Below are 24,385 nucleotides of genomic sequence, written 5' to 3'. Positions count from 1 at the left end.
CGCGACCACTGCCAAGCAGTTGGTTCGTGAATTCTTCCCTAGATATGGACTCCCTAGAGTCGTATATTCTGATAACGGTCAGCCATTCGCATCTGAACTCATGAAGCACGTTTCCCTGTTGTTAGGGTACCAGTGGAAGTTCCATTGTGTACGCCATCCTGAAGCAGCCGGTCTAGTCGAGAGACATAATCAGACCCTGAAAATCCGCATCGCCAAAGTATGTAAAGAAAAGGGTGTGGACTGGCTAGTAGCTCTGCCAGTCGCTTTGTTTTATATGCGCATGGTCGCACATTCTAGATCAGGTCTGTCCCCGTATGAGGTCGTATTCGGCCGTCCCCCTAACATGTGGGGTACTCCTAGACCCCGAAGTATTACCGATGTTTCATGTAATATGCTGACAGATTACCTAGCTTCCTTGATGTCTGCCCTCAACTCATGTCGTTCACAGGTTGCCGCCGCATTTCCAGACAATACCGAGGTGGCACCGCATGAAATCGTTCCAGGTTCGCTGGTGATGATCCGAAATTTTGACAGATCAAGTCCGCTGGAACCTCGTTGGAAGGAGCCACGTCAGGTCCTCTTGACCACCCGTACTGCCGTCAAACTGGAAGGCAGGAAGGGGTGGGTCCACCTTTCTCATGTAAAACTTTTCAATGGACTGAAACCCGTTTCTAAAAACATTTCCAAGGATTCCCAGGATTTTGAAGACTGCCAAACTATTGCTCTTAAGGACTGTCCCGCAAAAGACATTGTTACAACCCCTTCCCTGATAGAGAAAACTCCGCAGCAGGAGTATAAGTTAAAGCTCCGGTCTAGTAAAATAAGTCAGCCAGTTTGATTGTATAAGTCCTCCCCTAGGTGAAACGGTTAGACTGTTTCTGACATGTATAAAATAGACCCCCATAGTGAGAGAGTCAGTCAAAACTCAATTCAATGTATCGTTTTTCTAAGTTTCATATTATTCATCAGCATAATGATTTCCTGCACTAGCTACGCACTTTTCCTGTGTTTCTCAGTTCCTCATGTAAATAAGTCTGCTAATGTTACAGTAGAGCACACGTTTAGTGATCTGCCTCCTCACGAATATTCATACCGCCTCGCTATGCGTAACAATTCATTTATCCGTATGTTACATTATTCACACCAGACCAGCAATGCCACTAATTGTTGGGTGTGTGGTCGACTCCCCCCTTTCCAGACACCGAAGGGAGTTCTGCCACTCTTTCCTTATCCATTCTCACATAATGGTTCGTGTGGAGCATGGTCCACGTTAACGTCATCCTCAACAGATATGTCTTTTCTTAACAGTACATGTTTCCCAGACAAGCAAGGTTTCCCCCACAGAACAGGTTTAGATCTAGAAAATGAAGTATACAATTTAGGTAATTATTCGTCGAATTTCATGGTCCTGAATGTTCAGTCTGATACTACTCCAGACTCACCTGCTATTTCAGTACTACCAGTCAAAGGCGAATTATGTGTCCGAAATAAGGGTTCTGTACAAGTAGGCCATAGTGAATGTACTACTGTTATCCAGTATAGTGACAGTGGGAAATCTATTTTTAAAGCCTCACGTCATTCATATTTTGTTTGTGGTCAGACCGCATATGTTCGTCTGCCCCTCGATTGGGAGGGAACCTGTTACATTGCCTTCCTACTGCCACCTGTTTTTCTAGCCCCACCTGACTACCATAGGAATTCCTTCCTAGTACACACTAGACACAAGAGAAACCTCCCGATTGTCGATTATACTGAAACCGCCGCAGAGCAATTTATTGATATTGATAAAGGTGTCTTCCCTTATTTAGGTACAGTTGTAAATAGTAAGCTAATCCGTAGGTTAACAAGAACCCTCGAAGCAGTAGTAGATGAGACTGCCTCCGCTCTAGGTAACCTAACCGAAGAGCAATCCTTTATGAGAATTGTCGTTTTACAGAATCGTCTCGTCCTTGACGTCATACTGGCCGATAGGGGCGGGGCCTGTAGAGTTCTCGGATCTAGTTGCTGCATTTTCATTCCAAATAACGCGCCGTCTGTTTATTCAGCTATAACCAGACTCCATAAAATTGCCCATCTGTTACACCAAGATCCAGGCACCTGGACATGGTCCGGTTGGTTCTGGAATATAATTTCCGCATGGGGATGGAAAGTCCTGTCCTTTCTAAGTATTGCAGTAGCGATCATATTTAGCTGCTGCCTCTGTATACAATGTGGCCCTGCGATTTGCGGCATTTGTGCTACCTCTTGTATTCCTAGTCCCAAGCCCCGTTCTAAATCCCGTTCCAAGACAATTCGAGATGAACAAATGGTACTGTATGAAATGATAGATGGTATCATGAATATTGATGTTTCCTGATGGAAACGTAGTGACAAGGAGGGAATGTGGAAAAGTAAATTTTGCCATGTTCTGTGTCCCTACGCCTCATCCATCATATGTTATGTGTGCATGACCAATATGCATATGTTATTCCCCATGTCCGATTAATGACGCAATTACAGTTGTGTCCACCTCTAGTATGTCAGTTTCCAGTCCTCGTGAATACTACGATTATCAGGCCTATGTAAAGCTACGTTGCCACGTTTCTCAGTGTGCACGTTATTCCAGACTTTAGTCCCCGTTTCTAGGCCTCAACAGGGCCCGGACCACAGATTCAGCTCCTGTCTCCTGAAGCCTCGTTAAGGAGCGATACAGCCCCCACCTGTATCCTCGACCTTTCACTTACTTCCTGCCTCGCAGTGCCCGGTGCAGCTCGGCTCTGCCTCTGAGTCTGCCAAGAGTATGTTATAGTTCCAGTTATCAGTTCAGTCCTCCTTCTCTGCATTCCTAAGCTACTGAACTGCATCAATAGTTTCCGTCATTGTCTAGCCTATACGGCTCCACGTTAGAGAAATACTGTATTTAATGGTCATTTAATATTCTTCATCACGCACTACATGTAGAATAATGCATGGTCCAGTCTTAGAGTCAAGTTAGCTTTTCCCCTCATGACTTCTAGTTTATATCAACATGTTCCCTAAACATCAGATACTAGATAGGGTTTAGGTACATGTCGCTCCGACCCTCCAGACTTTAGTCTCTGCTCCTAGCACAGAGTTCATAGCCCCCAGCTTCTCCTAGTGATACGTCATTGCCAGTTTACGCGCACCACCAGGTTAGAGGTCCCGGCTCCTTAGGTAGCCCCCTCCTATGTTTCCGCCCCATTCATGACATATTTTGTTACGTCTGCACCACATGTCTATGTATACGCCCAGTTACACCCACTTTTACTGTTATCTTTCGCGACTGCTACGCGTCACGCCTTCTGTTCCACCCACTGCTACGCCTACTGCAATGTAATGCTATGTGTTCGCGCTATGTATATATGCCTGTGTATTGTTATGAAAAGTTAGCGCGCTCATCCCAGACCCAGCCCCGGCAGCTGCCGGGCCACTCTAGCCCTGCCATTCTGTTCCTATGCAGGTTGTCCTGATCCTGTCCTTTATGCTGTAATAAACCTGCAGAAACTCCTACTACCTCGAATCTTGACTCTTATTTTATTGAGCTATCTGTTATGATTTATGCCTTGTCAAAAATAGGGTATTATTTATTTATTTACCACATCGCAATGAATAAAGCTAAACTTTTTCTTTTATAACAACCAAAAAATGCACAGTCTGTGACCTGTCACACAGACTGCGCAACCCTTGATGCTCTCCTCACCAGCAAGGACCTGGCTGTTCTCTCCAACATTATCCCCATCGACTGGTCAGATCACCACCTCATTCCTCTTCACGATCAACAGCTCCATGCCCCTCCCCCCTCCTCTAATACAACCAAACAAAACTAACCCGAAACCTTCACATTCTCCCCCCGGGCGAGCTGGAGACTAAAATTAAAGGCCACCTACGTCCTACTCTTCTCCCCCACAGCACAAATGACGGTAAATGCCATGTAGGTAATTATTCGGTAACAATTACTGAATCGGCCCATAGGAATCAAAGTCAATTACCGAATCGGTAAATACCGATTCGGTAAAATTACCGATTTGTCAAGGGGGACAGGGTGTCACTTTGACACCCTGTTGCACCCCTGATTCTGGCTTGTGTGCCATGTGACACACATACATGCCCTTAGGGCATGTATGTGTGCCACATGGCACAGGTGTACATGCACAGATGTGCATGTACACAGGAATTCGTTATTTACCATGCAATTGTATTTTATGGTAAATAACGAATTCCTAAGGGCCTGTGGCACTGTTTCCAGTGCCACCTACATCCCATATTACCGATTCTGTAAATTTACCGATTTGGTAATTTACAGAATCGGTAAATTGACAGAATCGGTAATATTTTGGCCACCTACATCTGAAACTCAAAATACCGGTCGGTAACGGCCGAAATCGGCCGTTACCGACCGGTATTTGGCCACCTACATATGGCCCAATATGGCTTATCAAGAACTCTAGAGCAGCTGGATCGAGAAAACTCCAACCACGGCCTTCGGACCTAGGCTTTTTTTTTGCTTCTAATCTTCACAAACCCCATTGAGTAATCTGCAGATGGAACAGACCACTTTCCAATTCTGCTCTCAGTGCCACACAAATATCCAGCACCGACGTCACAAAGTCTGTAACCTATGCCTGTCTCTAGAGCACAAGGAAGAAGACTATGATGCTTGTCGCTCATTTTGCTCGGAAAGACACTTTGTGACCACCAGGCTTGACGGAACGAAATGCAGCGACAAAATATCAAAGACACCCCGATATCTTAAGTGAAGATATCAAAGAAGAAATTATAGTTTCCACTGCGAAAGAAGAAAAGGACTTGTCTATACAAGACTCCCACTCCGAGCTGGAAATAGAACTTTAAGTCCCATGATGTTCCAGCTAGTCAAGGTGCCATGAGTAACAAAGCCCCTTTGCCCACCAAACCTGCTTCTATTAAACTTCCAGGCCACCACTGCCATACAGCCGTGGTAGACACTGAGACTCTGCTTCGAACGCCATTTTTTGTTGAAAATGCTTTCATTTTCTATCTTATTGCTTTTCAATGCAGCCTGAGGCTAACAATGTCTTTTTATGAGCATTTTTCAGGAGTTATGAGTGGTTTTACTCATTAAAACACAAAATTCAAAGGATATTTGATTTAATGTGTTCTTTGTTTCCTTTATAATTGAAGTACATGCACAAGGTTTTATATTGTGTTAGGCTCTTTTTTGAGGATGCATTGGTATGAGAAAAATAATATATGTACATACATACATATATGTGGAGCTAGATATATGTGTTTTTTACATATATATTTTTATATAGTTTTTTTTTTTTTTTTGCAAAACCTTTATTGATCTTTACAAAAGTACATCAATGCTGGCCTACAACCCTGGGGCCGGCCTCAAAGCAACATAGACGTGACTGAGGGTTAATATACTTTCGTATATGAATACTGACATTCGTTATTTGCGTCGTCGATAAACTCCGTTTATGTAAACAAAAATTATACTCGTGGTTTTGCGTTTTGTAACTCATACATTTCCCTTTGTAACTAAAGGTAAAGAACTAACCATGACCTGAAAATGAAGAGACCTGACTAAAGCATATTTTGTAAGGTGTATATCTGCGCCCACAATCCGTGTGGATTGAGGGATATTGACATTGTCGTTTTACTGCGGAACTTATCGGGCACCATATTAATACAATAGCAAATGTCTGTAAAAGAATTGGGCCTTATGAGCCCTCTTCTTCTGTATCAGTCAGTGTTAGTAAATAGTCCGTTAGATAGCACCAAAAGTCTTTAGGCCTTGATTTCGCTGGCAATTCTTCCTCATACGTTAAAATCTTATCTCTGCAGCTGGACATGTCTTGCAGCCATCTGGTCAGGTTAGGAACTTTTCTACTGTGCCAGCATTGAGCTTCTTGTCTTTTGGCCAAAAGTAGTGACACCGCACAGAACTTCCGTCTAGTGGATTTAAGGTGTGGTATGAGGCCTAGAAGGCAAACCTGTATCGTGCAGTCCACTTCTGAACCCAGCATAACTGAGTTAGTCACGTCTACCCAGTATTTCTGCACTTTCACGCAGCCCCATGCTAAATGTGAGAAATCTGCGCTATCGCTACCGCATCTTATGCACAAATCTTCCACTTAATCCCCAAATTTGCACATCCGTGCAGGCGTATAATACGCTTGGTGAAGGAATTTGTAATGTATGATCTTGAGGTTACCATTCGGGGTAAGGATCTGAGTTAGTGCGCATGTCTGCGTCCATTCATGGTCTGTCAAAGGTTCTAATAACACCCTATCCCAGCGTGCTTTGGCTTTCACGGTGTCATGTGGTAGTTCCTCCTGTGCTTTGGAGTATAGTCTGGATACCATGTGAGTTGTGTCTGTCGTGGTAATGAGTAGTTGTAGGGTGTTCAGACTTTCAGGCTCCGAAGGGAACGAAGGGTAGAAGTCTTTTAAGGCCCTTTTCAATCTGTGATATGTGAAGTGAAACATGGGTGATTTGTTCTGGATATATGCAAGGTCTGTGACTTCCAGATACTCGCCCTCAGTAAACAGATCTATATTTTTATATTGTTTCCGGGGTCCCGCACATGGGCGGGAATATTCAGTGCTTATGACTTTGATGAGGATACCCCTGGAAGAGAACTAGGATTACAGGTAAGTAACTTATCCTTAATGCTCCATTCGACAAGGAACATCTTTTTGGTCCTCAAGTGGATGAATCACTTGAAAAAATGGAAAGGACTCAGAAGTGGCAGAATCTATGGGAGCGCTAGAGTCACTCTTTACTAGAGGCTCCTTTCACCGCTCTTTTTATAGGGGAGGCTCAAAAAGTACCTCCACAGATGCCAGCACGTCTTCCTATAAACCACAGGATCAATCTTCCACCTCTAGAGGATTTTACAAAGGTGGTTACAGAAGGGGCAATGTAAAGGCAGAGGTGCGGCCAACATGTACCTCTCCATCTCGCAACAAGCAGTGACTTGATAACAATTCCCCCCCGATAATCATACACCTGTCGGGGAAAGACTGCATCAATTTCTTTCCATTTGGCAATCATTAACATCTTACAAATGGGTGTTGGACATTATCCAACATGGTTATTGCCTGGAGCTTACCAGCAATCCTCCCAATATTCCACCTTGCATTCACAAACACTAGAGCAACAACATGTTTGTACACTTACACTTTGGACAGTGGACCTGTAGAACAACAAAAAAGGGCACCAACCCTATGTTTTTACAAACCAAAGTCTTATTTTGTCGTTCTTGCGTGCTGATCCTAAAGTGCCGTCTGTCCAGGGGCACCACCCTTCACATTGGGTGAAATAACAATTCGCCTTGAGTTCAGAATAGCACCGCTTAGTAAATGAGTCCAAACAATGAACAAAGTCACTTGATTAGTGTCCTTATTGATACGCTGAGTCTTGGTATGTATTTTCAATATATATTTAATGTTCCTTTGAAAAAGATTTTTGAATATGGCTATTATTCAAAAATCTTTTTCAAAGGAACATTAAATATATATTGAAAATGTATACCAAGACTCAGCGTATCAATAAGGACACTAATCAAGTGACTTTGTTCATTGTTTGGACTCATTTACTAAGTGGTGCTATTCTGAACTCAAGGCGAACTAGAGCAACAACAACTGCTTAACCCCTTAGCTGCGGCGGCTATTCCACCGCAGCGCTAAGAGGAAGGCGGGGCCGCGCGGCGCTCATGTACTCGTGACGGAACCGCTCCGTCACGGCCCTCGGGTGAGAAGTGCTTGTGACGGAACGGTTCCGTCACGGCCCCGCCCGCTCTTTAGAACGTCAGCGCAGGAACCGTTCCATCACCAGCACAGCCCACCCGAGGCTCGTGACGGAACTGTTCCTTCACGAGCACACAAAGGGTTAAACAAGAAGCACAAGCTCTTCTAACAAAAAGGAGATATAGAATCAGTTCCAATGCAACACCAAGGATCAGGGGTTTGTTCACTTTACTTCCTAATCCTAAAAAAGGACAGTTCCCTACAACCAATATTAGATCTCAGACCTCTAAGCTTATACATACTGTCAAAACACTTCCATATGGACTGTAGCCATTTACCATTCATGCCTATACCACGAACTGTTGTGGTAAAGGCATGCGTGGTGAAGAAGATCATGTTTAAGACGAATTCCTGGTTGGGCTACGTGGTAGAGGCTTGCATGGTAAAACCATTTGTGCTTCTATCCTACAACCCTCAGGCAAACATCAATCGCCCACATTTTGATTGCTCCCCATGGGCTTGTCAACCATGGTTCACCACACTACTGGAACTTTCAGTAGTTCCACACCACCTCAAACCTTCTCACCTAGAACCATGGAGAAATCAGACACCCAAACCCCAAGGAGCTCAACCTAGGAATTTGGCTCCTGAAGTCATAGTTTGGCTACCTAAATCTACCATCATATTGCATGACAATTCCTAAAGAAGCAAGAAACCCAACCACTAGAGCATGCTACGCAGCAAAGTGGGAAAGGTTTGTTATTTATTGTAATAGCCAAACAATTGAAGCACTAGATATTTCTATAGGACAAATCATTTGTTATTTATTACACTTACAACGTGCAGGCCTTGCATGTGCATCCATATGTGATGTTAAATGTGTCATATAGTTCCTACTAATCCCTAGGATCTGCGCGTTGTTGGACAACATAAACTAGGGTCTTGGTGCCTAGACTGATTCCGGACACCTGCACCGGATATGTAGGCCTAGAAACCATGTAGCTCACCGTGCCACTGTAAGCCCCCAGACCCCCTCCCCACCCCCGCCCAAACTCGCCCAATCTTACCAGGGAGCGAATGGTATCTGGCAACCACTAAACATGACAGCCCTGACCCCTCCGAGATTCTGCAAACAGTTGAGAACTTTATCTTAGTCACTTTTGCTCACTTATTCTCAGAGAGGTAAACAGAATACACAGTGGGACGTTTTCAATATATTTTTTGAACCAACATTTATTTTTGTAAAATAAATGCGTGTGCTACAATAATTAATGGACAGAAGCATTTAATAGGGATTACAAGCACCAAAAGCGTAAATAGTAGATATAGTTCTACCATGGTGCTAAAACAATGTACGTATGTATGCAGGCATATAAAACAAGGCAGAAATCGAAAGTACTCCTATGATGCAAACCCTACTCCACGTGTACCTAGAGTGTATGTAGGTGTAGTACCAAGAATCTCCCCAAGGGAAGATCCAACACATTACCTGTTGGGAGAGAACAAAGGGCCCAGTCTTGGTCACATACTGGACACCCTTCACGAGATGTGAGACCGCTGCATGGTACATTTTCAGCATGCAAAGACGCTCTGTGTCAGCTGGAGTGCCTCTATTCCTTATCTTTTGGGATGCTCATCTTTTATAATAGAAAGCAGCCTTGCGATGTGCGTATAGATTAGTGATGTTATGGATATGTAGCTAGCCCTGTAGCACCATGGATGAAGATCGAGATGATATTTGTACATGGTGTGAGAAGAGACCTTCTACTTGATGTTCAGGGCATTGTGATAATGTTATGCGGAGCTAGATGTGTAAACATGTCTAGTTTCAGTGAAACAAATCAAATATTGCGGCACACGCAAATATGTGCAAAAGTTTACTGCTGAAAAATAGGATAACGTAAGAAATAAGCTGCTTCGCTGCATGGGTCTTACACAGGAATATAACAAATGTATTTGAACATGTGACATCAAAGCCAAAAGAACTTTGTCTATACCTCCCAGAGAACATTCTACTCTGAAAATAGAAGCATCCATGACCTTTTTAGGTAACATTTCTACAGCTGATATTTGTAACGCTGCTACATGGTGTACACCACACACATTTACTAAACACTATTGTGTGGATGTATTAGCACACCAACAAACTAATGTAGGACAGACAGTCCTGAAAACACTTTTTCAAACAACTGCAACGCCCACTGGTTAGCCACTGCTTTCGAAGAGTACTGCTAAACAGTCTATTCAAAGCATGTGTATCTATAGCACACATGGCTCGAACGGTATATGTTGCCTTGTAAGATCTGTTCTTCGCATATAGGGCTGTCGATTCGCAAGCACCCTCCCTCCTCCACAGACACCTATGGTTGGTGCAGGTATCATTATTGTTATTCCTATTGTACACGCATGGACATCTCTATAGTACACTCATTTACTCCATTCTCATTCTCTGGCGAAAGAACAGTGTTGATGTCCATGCACACTATCACTCTATCATTATCTTCGTGACTGGAAATTCTTCGAAGAAAAACAACTTGCAAACATTCAGACCCAACACTACATTGCAGGAGTACACAAACCATGTGAATTTACAGCTCTACATGCCAAGAACAGATGCTTCCAGGGTAAGTATCATATACCTTTCCTAATTCTGTTGATTACATTCTTCTTGGTTGGCTGATGGCTTTCTATTCTTAGTTCATCTCAAACATGATGTCAAGTGTAGTATTTTAAACATTTTGATTTTGATGTTTTATGCAGCGAGCAACCTAAAGTGGAATTCTACCTGAAAAACTTCACTACAGCCAAGGATGTTTTGTTTGCAATAAAGGAGACCAGTTTCAGAGGAGGAAATTCAAATACTGGTAAGCATGTTTCTGCGCTACCATTCAAACTGACAGATAGAATGAGGCACACACAACTGACTGTGCTAGAGATGATTCCTAATAATGCTTTCTCTGTGAAACAGTATTTTGTGAAATGCTATTACAGTTGACTTTCATAAGCCTCAGCTTTTCATCCTTCAGCTGCTCGAGAGCATTGCTTTTCAACAGACAAGAGCAGAAACCATTCTTAAAATGTCTTTCTTAATTTGAAGGTTTTGAACATATAGAATTATATGCAAGTATGTTTTGTGTGCTCAATATATTGTCTCCTTTACATCCCATTTTCAAACTCTCCTGTTTTGATTTTCTGGGTAGTGGTTTGGGCCTGACCCCAAAAGGGTGACTTTTATTTCAACCACACGTTCCTCTTTTTTTTGGTTCAAATGATTTTAATAAATTTTACAGGAAAACCAAAACCATACAACTATACAAGGCAAATTGTGTCTAACTTGATTCGCTTTCAAATGGCAAACAATAAGTCAGTACAGAATGCTCTCCAGTATTTAAATTCATAAGCATGTCAATCGTAGGATCTAGGACTGAAGTACACAGTTATAAATAAGACCTTGGATTGTAACCGCAATATGATGCTATACATAAGTAAACTATATGGGAAAGTATAAGAGGGAGAAAGGAGACAAGCCATTGGTAGTTTCATGAAATAATACAAAGCTCGTCCGACAAGAACTGGCACTGTATATAGAAGAACAGCATAGTTTGCCATTTGGGTGGACTTTAACTTTGGACGGTAGCGAAAGTGGCATATTCATCTGTATGCGGAGGCCTACAGTGCCCTTGTCTGTGGTCTGCTGACCCAACTGTTGCGGTGACTCCACCACGCACCAAATTAAGCCAAGCCCACCAGGTGTAAATAGACAGACACTCATTAGGCCGACTTCTATTCCTATAGAATTATCTTCATGGTTAGCAAAAGCATACGGTCAGTCAGAAGTGGACCCAAAAAGCACTGAATCCAGAAGCTTCCCAGTGGCAAATATGCGTAAAGGAGTAGTAACTAAGACTGCATCTAGATGTATGTTGAATCTCTCATCCACACAGCTGCTGACACCTTGCCATATTGGCAAACCAAAAGTGATTTGGTACAGCATAAGAGGGAAGCCTCCATTGTCTTGTTTTGGATTGTTCACACAAGGAACAGGGTCAAGACTGATTTGTTTATGACTGGGTCCAAACTGGGGTGGTGTGTTGAGCAAAATAAGATGGATTTAATCCAGATCCTTGTGACTGGGGGTGAATGCTTGTATTGTCCAGCATTCCGTCCATTAATTGTTTCTTTTGCATATGTCGCCCTAAGCGAGAAGGGTATACCCAGACGATCCAAAAAAAATAAAGACAGAGTACAGCAATAGGGCTCAAATCAATTGGGGCACATAGTCTGCTTTCAAGAGACACATGTGGGAGGGTCCCAAATGCAACTTTTGAAAACCCTCGGATATAGATTGGTCAAGGCAACAACTCCGACAAATAAAACACGAAGGGTGGCTATTTTGGCAGGAGGAGGGGGCTCTAATGTAAACGGTCAGCTGCTGACAAATTAGGATGGTGGGCAATTACGGAGTGTCTATATGGTGCCGGACAAAAAATAACTATCTGTTCGGTATGTGGGTGTGTTACAGACGATCCTGACCTCTTGGAATTTATGACCAACAAATTAGTACACTGGCCAGCCCCAATGATCGTATGTGGTGATTTTAACCTAAATCTACCATCTGACTGGTCGTCGAGGCACAATTATGTATATCAGGGTAGGAAACCAAAAGTATTCAGAGCCCTAGAGGTATTCTGCAATACACATGGGATTTCGGACTGTTGGCAGATGAAATTCCCTAATAATTCTGGCTTTACTTTTTTTTCTCACCCACATTCTAAATTTGCTAGGCTAGATTACATATTTACCTCCCACACCATCATAACTAAGTGCTCTATAGATCGTTTACCTAGTGTTCTATCAGATCATGATCCCCTAATAAGTATTGATACAGGAAAGATACAATACAATCGTAGTAGTTGGACATTCGAAAGGGCATTATTGTTTAATGAAACCTATTGTCAGCACATTGAAAATTGGATCCCAGAATTCCTTGGGTATAACTTGGGTACTGCTCCGTTGGAAACGGTTTGGGATGCACTCAAGGCAGAAATAAGGGGGGGAAACTCTTAGATTCTCAATTTATTTTTTATTTTATTTTTTTTCGAATTTCAAAGACCTTTATTGGTTATAGCACGTGAGGTACAAAGCACGTGGCCTACAACCCGGAGGCCGGCCGCTCGAAATGTCAAGGAGGGATAACTAAACGTATCTCGTTCAACACAGCCATAAAGCCGACAACCCGGAGGTCCGGCGGCAAAATAGTTCCATAGTGTGAAACAGAAGCAAAAAAGGGGGGTGGGGACATCTGAAGGAGAGGACCATCTCACATCCCTAGTTGAACCCTACTGTGCCCAATAGTATGCTTAGTCCCCATGCCCTGCTCCACAGCGCCAGCCATCCATGTTCTCAAGAAGGTCAGAACACAAGCAAATACTCAAAAGAAACCCCACCCCATCCCCCCTCCCGCCATGCACATCTATCTACATTCTGTACTAAAATGTCCGTACCTACCTGCATATAAGTCTGGACTTTTCTGCTGCCTCGTAAGTACCGCAATGGTCAAGGCACACCATCCCACTCCCAGCCACATACTGTGGGGAGGTCCAGAACCGCGATGGTCAAAGCACACCATCCCACTCCCAGCCACATACTGTGGGGAGGTCCAGATCCAGCCCCACGACCCCTATCAACCGGGTATTGCTCTGAGGTGCCAAACAATGGCAACCCCAATCCCATCCACCAGGCTCACAAACTCCCCTCCCCCTGGGCCAGCACCCAGGACTGCTCAGTTAAGTCAGAAACTATTCCACATCAGCAGTTTGCACTCCTCCAAGTGCTCCCCCCTCCTCAGCCGTCTCCTCGTCCTCCACTACATCTAGCTCCCTCGCCTGCAGGCACGCCTGGTAGAGACCCCTGAAGTTCTTTGGACGACTAGTCAGTGGCAATAGCTCACTGTAATGCTCCGACTGGGTGCAGCAGTACAACATGTCATGCGCCCATCTTTTCACCGTGGGCAGAGGCCCTCTCATCCAGCACATCGCTAGCACGCGCCTGGCAATCAGCATTCCCATGTCCGCAAGGCGCCTAACGGCCACTGGCAAAGGCTTGGAGTATCCCAATAGCGCCAGCGCCGGATCAGGGGTCTAGTCTGTTCCAAGGATCTCATTCAATTCAGTGTAGACGCCATTCCAATATTTACTGACCCCCGGACAAGTCCACGCCAAATGCAAAAAATCCGCGACCTGCATGCGGCAACGCTCACATTCCGCCAAATGCCGGAGGCCATATCTATGCAATCGCTCTGGGGTATAATAGACCCTCTGGAGAAATTTAAAGTGGATCAATCTGTGTCTACTGTTTAGCGATATCCTCTTCGTGCTCGTGCAGCAATATTTCCACATGTCGTCATCGACAGTGGTCTGCAAGTCCTGTTGCCAGGCGGCCCTGGCTTTCATGTACTGGTGCTCCCTATGTGTCATTGCAGTCTTATACAGCACTGTTACGAGTTTACGAGGTGACTCTGCCTTAATTACATAGGTAAGCTCCGGAACCTCCGGTGGCTCCGCCAAATCAGGCCCCAACAATTCCAGGAATGCGCTGCGGACCCTATGATACTGGAACTTCAGTAACATTGAGCTACAGGCGATGTCCGTCTCCACCTGGTCTCACGTCTTAACTGTCCCATCTAAGAACAAGTCTCCCATCGTGAAGATGGCCAGGCTGTGCAACGCTTGGATTACGCCTCGCTCTGTAAGCGGCGAAAGCCAGAGGGCCCATTCTATTGGCAATGCGGGCGAATACATGAGAGCTCCCCCTGCGCCTGCAGGAGAGAGTGCCAAGCATGATTCGTGGCTGTAATAGAGTCCAATATGCCAGTCCTGCGGTCCATCGGCCGGCATATCGTGGCCGGTGTTAGCAGTGGGTCTCCAAAAAGCCGTTCCATCCGAACATGGGGAATGTGCTCATCCCCATGTATCCAAGTGTGGAGATGTGCTGCCTGTGCCACTCTATAGTATAGCTCGAGATCTGGGGCTGCCAGGCCGCCCATTTTATATGGAAGTGTCAAAAGAGACCTGTTTGCCCGCCCAGGCGAGCTTACCCATTAGCTGCGTCAGAGTCTGAAAGAAAGCCTTCGAAAGCACCATCGGAATCACGCTAAATAGAAAGAGGAATCTTGGGAGAATTACCATTTTCATGATAGCAATGCGCCCCATGAGTGAAAGCGGGAGTTTGCACCAAACATCAATATCATCTTCCAGCTTACTACATAATTGTCTAGGAGTAATGTCTCAGGATCAGTGTGGATCCGGACCCCCAGGTACCTAACTGGGTCGCTGGACCACTGCAGGGGGAACTCCGTGTCAAATTGTCTCGTTACCGGGGTGAGCGGGAATGCAACCGATTTCAACCAATTGACCTTAAAACCAGAGAGTGCCCCGAAGTGAACAACCTCTCTAAGCATGGAGGACAGGTTGTGCTCTGGGTCACGAACACACAGCAAAGTGTCATCAGCATATGTCGAGACAACAATCTTGTAAGACGGAAAGCTGACTCCCTCGTGCCCATGGTATTCCCGCAATGCGCAGGCCAGTGGCTCAACCACCAAGGCATATAGCAGCGGAGAAAGGGGGCATCCCTGTCTCGTTCCTCTGCCGATCTGGATAGGGTCAGTAACCAGATTTCCCAGGCGAAGCCTCGCCGTGGGCTTATGGTACAGTGCCCCTATCATTTGAAGAAACGGCTCGCCCACACCAAACCGCCGCAATACCAGGGTCATGAATGGCCACTCGACGGAGTCAAAGGCCTTTTCCATGTCCAGGAAGACTGCAATTGCCTTTGCGTCCTGCCGAACATGCTGTATGGTTCCCAATACCGTCCGTATATTATACGTCCAGTTTCTGCTGGGGATGAAACCAGCCTGCTCCGGTGCAACTACTTCATGGGCCAGGAGGGCGAGGCGAGTCGCCAACACTTTAGCATAGATCTTGGTATCCACGTTTAACAACGAGAGAGGCCTGTATGAGCTGCACTCACTGGGGTCCTTCCCTGGCTTTAGTATGGTAACTATAAAAGCCTCTCTCATCGAGGGCGGCATAGCGCCATCCACACAGATGTCATCAAAAAGCGACGCCAAATGGGGAAGTAATTTGTCTTGGAAGGCTTTGTAATAGGCAACAGTCAGGCCGTCAGCCCCCGGCGCGCTACCTGAGCGCATGCTCGCAAGAGCTTCCATTATTTCGTCCTGTTCTATGGGTTGCATTAGGAATTCACGATGGGCATTGGACAGTTGCGGCAGATCGATGTGATCCAGATAATCAGTCGCCTCATCTGTGAGATCAGAGTAATACCTCCGAAATTCATCCGCAATGTCCAGCTCTTCAGTCACCGTACGTCCGTCCGAGACCCGCAATTCCAAAATTAGGGGCTTCCCCCTATTCCCTTTGAGTAGTCTAGCTAGTAAAGAACTCGGTCGCTCCCCCTCCCATATGTGCGCGCGGTAGCATATTTCCCCATATGCTGCACCTCTCTGTCAGCTTTCTCGTGATATTCGGAGATCAGTGTTTTGATTTCCTCGGTAACCGCGTCACAAGACGAGGCCTGCTGTCTTTGCTCAAGGGACGCCAGCTGTTTTTTCAAGTGTCGCCAACCGCTGTCGGATAGATTTAAGTACGCTAGAATGCTTCGACATAGCCACTCCACGAATATAGACCTTAAAGGCCTCCCATACAGTGAGGAAACTGTCCACGGAGCCAACATTTGCCTCGAAGAAGATATCTATCTCCTCTGCAAGTTCGCCTCTGAACACTGGGTCTTGCAGCGAGTAAGGTGGAAAGCGCCAGGTGAATGGAGGAATCGTTTTCTTAGGAGATTCCAGCACCAGTAGCAGAGGGGAGTGATCAGACAGCGTCCTGTGTAGCACCATACAGGAACTAATTTGGGTCATCATGGAGGAGGAGGCCAACCAGTAATCTATTCTGGTATGGATATTATGAAAAGCAGAATAATGTGTGTACCCTCCCTGGTTACGGTTCCTAGACCTCCATACGTCTTCCAGATCTAGTGTGGTAATCGCCCGCTGTATCGCTTGTGCTGCAGCCGAGGGCCTGCGCAGTGGGCCTGCAGACCTATCTAGCGCTGGGTCCAGACCTAAATTTAGATCTCCCCCCCACAAAAGTCACGCAGCAGGGTAAGTACGTGCTACAGCTGTCACTTTGTGAAAGCACTCCGGGGAGTCGTAATTCGGGCCATAAACATTGATTATCAACAGGTCCAGTCCCATCCCCGCACATCGGGACACCACAAAACGTCCCTCAGGGTCAGCAGCCAATAAAGTCTGGGTAAGCTTAGATCTAGGGTTGACCCAAGTCAGCACTCCCCTGGCGTGGGATGTAAAGCCCGCAGCAGCTATTTTATCCGCCCAGCCCTTACTAAGCAGCATTCTACTTGTGAGGGGTAGATGTGTCTCCTGCAGGAGAGCAAGGTCTACATGTTGTCTCTATAAGTAGTTCATCACTTTCCTGAGCTTTCGGTGGTCATTAGGCCGCGTACATTCCACGTGAGGGCTCTGAGTAAAGGTTGTGGATCGCTGTTATTCAGCGTAGGCGTGGAAGTCATAAGAGTAGTACAAGAACAGCACATGCATCAGGCAGTGTCTTAATGGCTGAACAGACGATGTGCATAAGCAAAAAAACCATAACATACTCCTCAATCCACCATCTGTCAACAAACAGTCATCAAACAGACCCACCCACAGCAGACCCCCCCCAACCTGGCCTTGCCGACCCCAATTCCATCCCTCCCACCTACATTCCCTCCCCTTAAATTCGACGTCTCAAAAGCGTCAATTGGGAGCATCGCGCACTGGGGCCGAGGTTGCCATGCCACCATCTGCCAACACTTAAATACACAATGTCTCGGCAGCCTCGTATGGCATCGTCGTGGCTCCATAATCACACCAACCAGTAAGCAAGGAACCTGGAGCGGCCCGCGACATCGTCAGCTACGTAGGACAGTGTAGAGAGCAACATATTCCCACCATCTAGGGAGGGACAGCACCGCGAAGGTGCCTTCTCATAGAATCACAGAAATCATAATGATTATAAACACCATTAGTACAAGCAATTCGTAGGGTACAATCAGAATCTAGAGTCCCACCACAGTGAACTGCCCCCACCGGGACTGTACAGCAGATATGGCAATGTCCATGGTCCAGGTCCAAAGCATAGCCATCTCAGGAGAGGACCCCCCCTCCACCTTACCGCATCTCCTGACCTGCTTTAGTAGGGCTACTATTCTTTCTCGTCCAGATGACTATCCGCTTCGAGCTCAGTGCGCTGCTCCGTGGCGTCTCCGCGGCGCTCCTTCGCCCATTTTTTCAGGGCCTGTTGCAGGGCCCGAGGGTCCGTGAACAAGTGGGAGTGGCCTTGTCTGTTAACCCTCAGCTTGGCTGGGTAAAGCATTGCATAGTCCAGCCCTTGTTCTCGGAGTTGTTTCTTATAGGGAGCAAAGTGCTTAGGGCCTCCTGTACCCTGGCGGTGAAATCCGGATATAATGATATTTCTGAGCCCTCGTATTGCAGCGATTTCTTCTCCCGGGCTAGTTGCAGCGCAGTATCCCTGTCGCTGTAGTTGAGCAGTTTAGCGATTACAGGACGAGGCGGCACACCCGGGCGCGGACGCGGGCCCAGCGAGCGGTGTGCTCTTTCGACAATGAATACCTGTGAAAAAGATTCATGTGACCAACAGCTTTTCAACAAAAAGTTCCATATTGCCCTTCTGCGTTGTCTCGGGAAGGCCCGTTTTCCTGAGGTGACACCGACGTGAACGTGCCTCCAAGTCCTCGGTTTTATCCAGCAGCGCTTGCATCAGTTTTTTCACCTTCTTATGGTCCGTACCAAGCTCCATCTGCGACTCTTCCACCTCCATGAGCCTTCTCTCAGACATGTCCAACCGCTCTGCATGCTTATCTATCCTCTCTGCCATTCTATCCATCCTGTAGGTCAAGGCATCAATTTTGGAGCCTAAGGTACTCATACTGGTCTGTAGGCCCTCGCCCCTCCCCCTCCACCATCCATATATGACAGTAGTTCCCGCGCGCAGCGTTTACGCGCAGCGTTCGCGCCCAATCCGCGCCGAAGGTGCGCCAAAGGTAAGCCCGTCTACGCCCGTCCGCGCCTGGACCGCGCCCAGCGCCAGACCCCCTGGTCCTCGCGCTGCCCAGCCCCCCCGCGTTACCTACGATGCTGCCACCCTCCTAGCCCTTAACCCCGGTCGCGCCCCCAACTGCGTCCAAGCCGCTCCTGGACGCACCCATGGACCGTTCTCCTGCCTCTCCTGCAAATTCATCGGCACCGACAACATCTCCGCTACGACCACAACACAGATTCCCGACCCCAACCACCTAGAATGCATCCTTCTTAACACCCGCTCGGTCCACAGGCACGCCATTGACCTTTGGAACCTACTAGACACCATCTCTCCTGACGTCGCCTTCCTAACGGAAACATGGATGAACGCTTCCTCCGCCCCTGACATCGCCATTGCTATCCCTGAGGACTATAAGATCACACGCAAGGACCGCACCGACCATACAGGAGGCGGAATCGCCATTGTCCATAAGAAATCAATCCGCATCTCAACCAGCTCTGACGCCAACCTCGCTAACTCCGAACACCTTCACTTCCAGATCCACATCGACCCCAAGACCACACTCAGAGGCACCCTCCTCTACAGACCACCAGGACCCCGCGCAAAATTCAGTGAAGACATCACGGACTTCATCACCCCACACGCGCTCCCCTCCAAAGACTACATCCTTCTGGGGGACCTCAACTTCCACCTTGAAAAGACCAACGACCGCAACACCGCCACCCTCTTGGACAACCTAGCCAACCTCGGACTTAAACAACTGGTCACTTCCCCCACCCACATCGCAGGTCACACACTCGACCCCATCCTCACCTCCAGCAACCATGTCTCCTTCAGCCACACTACGGATCTCCTCTGGACTGACCACAGCTGCGTTCACTTCACCTACAACAAGCCGAAACCCATCACCCACCTCCAACCAACTCTACAAAGAAACTGGAACAAAATCACCACGGAGCAGATCTCCACATCGCTCCTTCAAACCTCCCCAGCCCTCTCTTCTAACGCCAACGAAGCCGCCTCTAACCTCACCCTTTGGTTATCCAACACCGCCGACACCTTAGCACCACTGAAAATACGTCAACACAAACTTGGCAGCAAGAAGTCCTCATGGTTCAACGATGACCTCAAGAAGTCCAAGAAACTGTGCCGCTCCCTTGAAAAGGCCTGGAAAAAAGACCCATCCACCAGCAGCAAGGACGCCTTCAAAAGCGCCATCCGTACTCACCATCAACTGATCCGAAAAGCCAAGAAAACAGCATTCAAGGATCGACTTGACAACAACGCCCACAACAGCAAGGAACTTTTCAACATCGTCAAGGAATTTTCCAACCCATCAGCCAACTCCAACGACATCACCCCCTCTCAAACCCTCTGCGATTCCCTAGCCTCTTTTTTCCACAACAAGATTGCGGACATCCACAACAGCTTTGATAACCAACCCGGAACCCAACCCACCCTACCATCAGATGACCATCTTTCCCCCGTTAACACCCTTAACGCCTGGAACCCAATCTCCACTGAGGACACCATCCGCCTGATGAATTCCATCCACTCTGGATCCCCCACAGACCCATGCCCTCACCACATCTTCAACAAAGCAGACTCCGTCATAGCTCCGCACCTCCGAGACGTCATCAACTGCTCCTTCAACTCCGCTACCTTCCCAGAAGACTGGAAACACGCTGAACTCACCGCCCTTCTGAAAAAACCAACAGCAGACCCCACCGAACTCAAAAACTACCGCCCCATCTCGCTTCTTCCTTTCCCGGCCAAAGTCATCGAGAAAGCTGTCAACAACCAGCTCGCCGCCTTCCTCGAAGCCAACAATTCACTCGACCCCTCACAATCTGGCTTCCGAGCCAAACACAGCACTGAGACCGCCCTCATCGCAGCAACAGACGACATTCGAACTCTACTGGACAATGGAGACACAGTCGCCCTCATCCTCCTCGACCTCTCCGCAGCCTTCGACACAGTCTGCCACAGCACCCTTTTACAACGCCTCAGAAACATCGGAATCCAAGGAAAGGCACTGGAATGGATCACCTCGTTCCTCACCGGAAGAACCCAGAGAGTCCGCCTCCCACCATTCAAGTCCGAGGCCTCTGAAATCATCTGCGGCGTACCGCAAGGATCCTCACTCAGTCCCACCCTCTTCAACGTATACATGAGCCCCCTCGCAGCCATCGCCCGCCAACACAACCTCAACATCATCTCTTACGCGGATGACACGCAGCTGATCCTATCTCTCACCAAGGACCCCAGCACCGCCAAAACTAACCTTCACGAAGGAATGAAAGAAGTCGCCGAATGGATGAAACAAAGCCGTCTGAAACTGAACTCAGACAAAACAGAAGTCCTCATCTTGGGTACATCCCCCTCTGCATGGGACAACTCCTGGTGGCCGGAAGCCCTCGGAAAAGCACCCACCCCGACTGACCACGCACGGAACCTAGGTGTCATCCTGGACTCCTCACTCTCAATGAACAGACAAGTCAACGCCGTATCCTCTTCCTGCTTCAACATTCTTCGCATGCTCAGAAAAACATTTCGCTGGATCCCCACCGAAACAAGGAAAACAGTCACCCACGCTCTAGTCACGAGCCGTCTGGACTACGGAAACACCCTCTACGCAGGTACCACCGCTAAACTCCAGAAGAAACTACAACGAATCCAAAACGCCTCAGCCAGGCTCATATTAGACATCCCACGCAACGAACACATCTCTGGTCACCTTAAAAACCTCCACTGGCTACCCGTCAATAAGAGGATTACGTTCCGACTGCTCACCCACGCACACAAATCACTCTACGACATCGGACCAAATTGCCTCAACTCTCGACTGTCCTTCTACACCCCCTCCCGCCAACTTCGCTCTTCCAGCCAAGCCTTCGCCACTGTACCTCGCATCAACAAGACCACCATGGGAGGCAGATCCTTCTCATACCTGGCTGCCAAAACATGGAACTCACTCCCCTCTTACCTTCGCCTCACCCAGAATCACCTAGCGTTCCGAAAGCAGCTTAAAACGTGGATATTTGACAAATAATCCTCCTCCCCTCCCTAAGCGCCTTGAAACCCTCTGGGTATGTGGTGCGCTATATAAATTTTATGACTTGACTGACTTGACTAGGCCTTTCTCCATAGCTAGCAGGATCGTCTTTATATCCGTAGTGTCAGCAGCTTCATCGTCTGGATGCATGGCTCCCGTCTCTGCGTCTGCAGCGTCAAGAGTCTTGGTCCGCCGCTGACCAAAGGAGAGCTTAGACTGAGTCTTATCACCTTTACCCATTTCCGTGGGGGTTCCAAATCGGGCTCCACTACGAATATTGCTCCGGGTTCTGCGGCACTCCTGGTCGCCAATACGTAGGTCGTTCGGGTCCTCAAGCTGTACACTATTCTTGGCCCTGGGGCTTACGCAGGCCTCTCCGCACTCCGCCACCTTCCAGTAGTTACAGTTCGCAGCAGGTAATCGTGGGACCGACCAAGGGTCCCACCCGGAGCCACAGTCTCACCACTTACGACAATCGCTTCGGCACCACGTCGCAGCCCCCACGTTCTTGTTCTGCCGTGGGCGTTTGCAGCTACTCACAAGCTCTGCGGTCGCTAAGCCGTTTTTCCCGTCTCCTCTTGCAGCCGCCGCGGACACTTCCCTCACAGATCCTTGTGCCCAGAGCAGTGTGCAGTTTCAAGGGCGTCCGCGGCACTGTCACAATTTGTCCCCGCCACCTGCTGGCCCAGCAGCGCCACTACAGCCCGGCGTTAGTTGTACTATGTAGGCCCACTCGCCTCTGGCCCGCAGCACGATGTCCAGGCCCAGCCTCCAGATGCCAATATCGCTGTTCACGTCTAGTGTACGTGAGATGGGGCAGCCTGCATCCCGCTCGCTCTCCCGTCGTCCGATGTTCACCTAGTGCACCTGGGGGCTCCCACAGGAGCACAGCGGCACCTCCTTTGCCGAGAAGACCCCACACACAGTCTGCCTTTCGAGACGCTCCTAATTTAAAGCGACCCTCAGTCACCAGCACTAGGCCTCAGCAAGTAGAGAAGGCAGCCGCTCTCACCATCGCTCTGTGCCGCCTGTGTCCGCTCCGCCTCTCAACAGCCGCCGTCCCCTCGTGTTTCTCTCCCACCAGGGAAACAGGCAAATATAGTGCTGCGGGGGGGATCCCAGGAGTCCTGCCAGTGCGCTGAGGTGCACCTCCGTAGGGCCAGTCTCCGGTTTGGCCCCTACACGGCCGCCCGTCGCAATCGCCAATCGGCCTGCTTCGCTCCCGGGTGGGTGGGGCCAGACAGCCGCACGTAGCAGCACGCCAGTCAGCTTTCTGTTGCACGCTAGGTCGCGGCCCAGCACGGCCGGTCAGCGTCGTTCTCGCTCCCAGAGCGATCGCGGGGCGCAGCGACTCCGGGAAAGCCGTCGCAGGCGTCTTTTCTCTTCACCACAAGTAGCAGATCACCAGCTATTCTGCCTTCTGTTGGTGTAGGATAATTAAGGGTAATTGCGAACCACCTAGCGCAGCTCAAGGCTTACCCGGCCATCTTAGTTGCCGGCAAGCTCCGCCCCCCCCCCCCCCTAGATTCTCAATTAAAAGCAAGCAAGAGGCGAAACAAAACCTTAAAAATCTACAGGAGAATTTGGTATCAAAAGAAGAATGTCTTATAAGAGCAGTTCAGGGGGGCACAGACATTGAGGGTGCAGTAAGAGATGTAGCCATTGCAAAGAACAAAATAACAGATTTTTACAGTAAAAGCAATACATAAAGCCACCTTGAATAAAGAGAAAATCTACGAACTAAGCGAGCAGGTAGGACATCATCTAGCAGTCCGAACAAGACAGCAAAGCTCGGAAAACATGATTAAAGAGATCAGGGACCCCATTAATGGCCCTACACAAGATTCCAAAGAGATTAGGGATGCGTTCCATAGCTTCTATGAGGAACTATATACTGAGACAAACAAAAAACAATCTAAAATTGAGGAATATCTGAACTCAGTTATAGGGATACAGCTCCCGCAAACCGATCAAGAAACTCTGGCAGGGATACAGCAATGGGTAGAAATCCTTCTATCAATAAACAGCCTGTCACCTGGAAAAGCGTCCGGTTTAGATGGGATCCCTACGGAATTTTATTCCAGATTCCACAAGCAGCGGAAAGTAATCTTAACTAAATTAATGACTCATGTTTACCAAGGAGGGCGCCCACCAGAATCCTGGGCTTGTGCTAAAACTATTGTATTCCCCCAAAAAAACAAAGTCCCCACAGAACTAGGGGCCTATCGCCCAATTACATTAATAAATAGTGATTCTAAAATGTATTCAAAACTGCTAGCTAGTAGACTCGCCCCAGTAATTCATAACATCATTTCAGCCAGACAACACAGATTCGTACCGGGCAGATCTACTACTGATCATATTCAGAGGGTGATAACACTCTTTGACATAGCAGAAGTGGCAGGATGCCCTATGGCGCTTATATTGCTAGGCGCCTAAAAGGCGTTCGA

General features: G+C 47.6%; 1 protein-coding gene across 3 annotated transcripts in view; it reads left to right on the top strand.

The window, feature by feature from the left end:
* COCH (cochlin) overlaps nucleotides 1–24,385 on the top strand; it is a 288,645-nt gene that overhangs the window by 188,077 nt on the left and 76,183 nt on the right. For all 3 annotated transcript variants that reach the window (XM_078659413.1, XM_078659414.1, XM_078659412.1), the window contains exon 9: nucleotides 10,497–10,600. In XM_078659413.1, coding sequence (XP_078515539.1) covers nucleotides 10,497–10,600 — 104 coding nt within the window. The remainder of the gene's footprint in view (nucleotides 1–10,496; nucleotides 10,601–24,385) is intronic.

The sequence above is a fragment of the Lissotriton helveticus genome, chromosome 9 (assembly GCF_964261635.1).
Source record: "Lissotriton helveticus chromosome 9, aLisHel1.1, whole genome shotgun sequence".
In the NCBI taxonomy this organism is placed as follows: Eukaryota; Metazoa; Chordata; class Amphibia; order Caudata; family Salamandridae; genus Lissotriton; species Lissotriton helveticus.
This window is presented reverse-complemented; position numbering and strand designations above follow the sequence as displayed.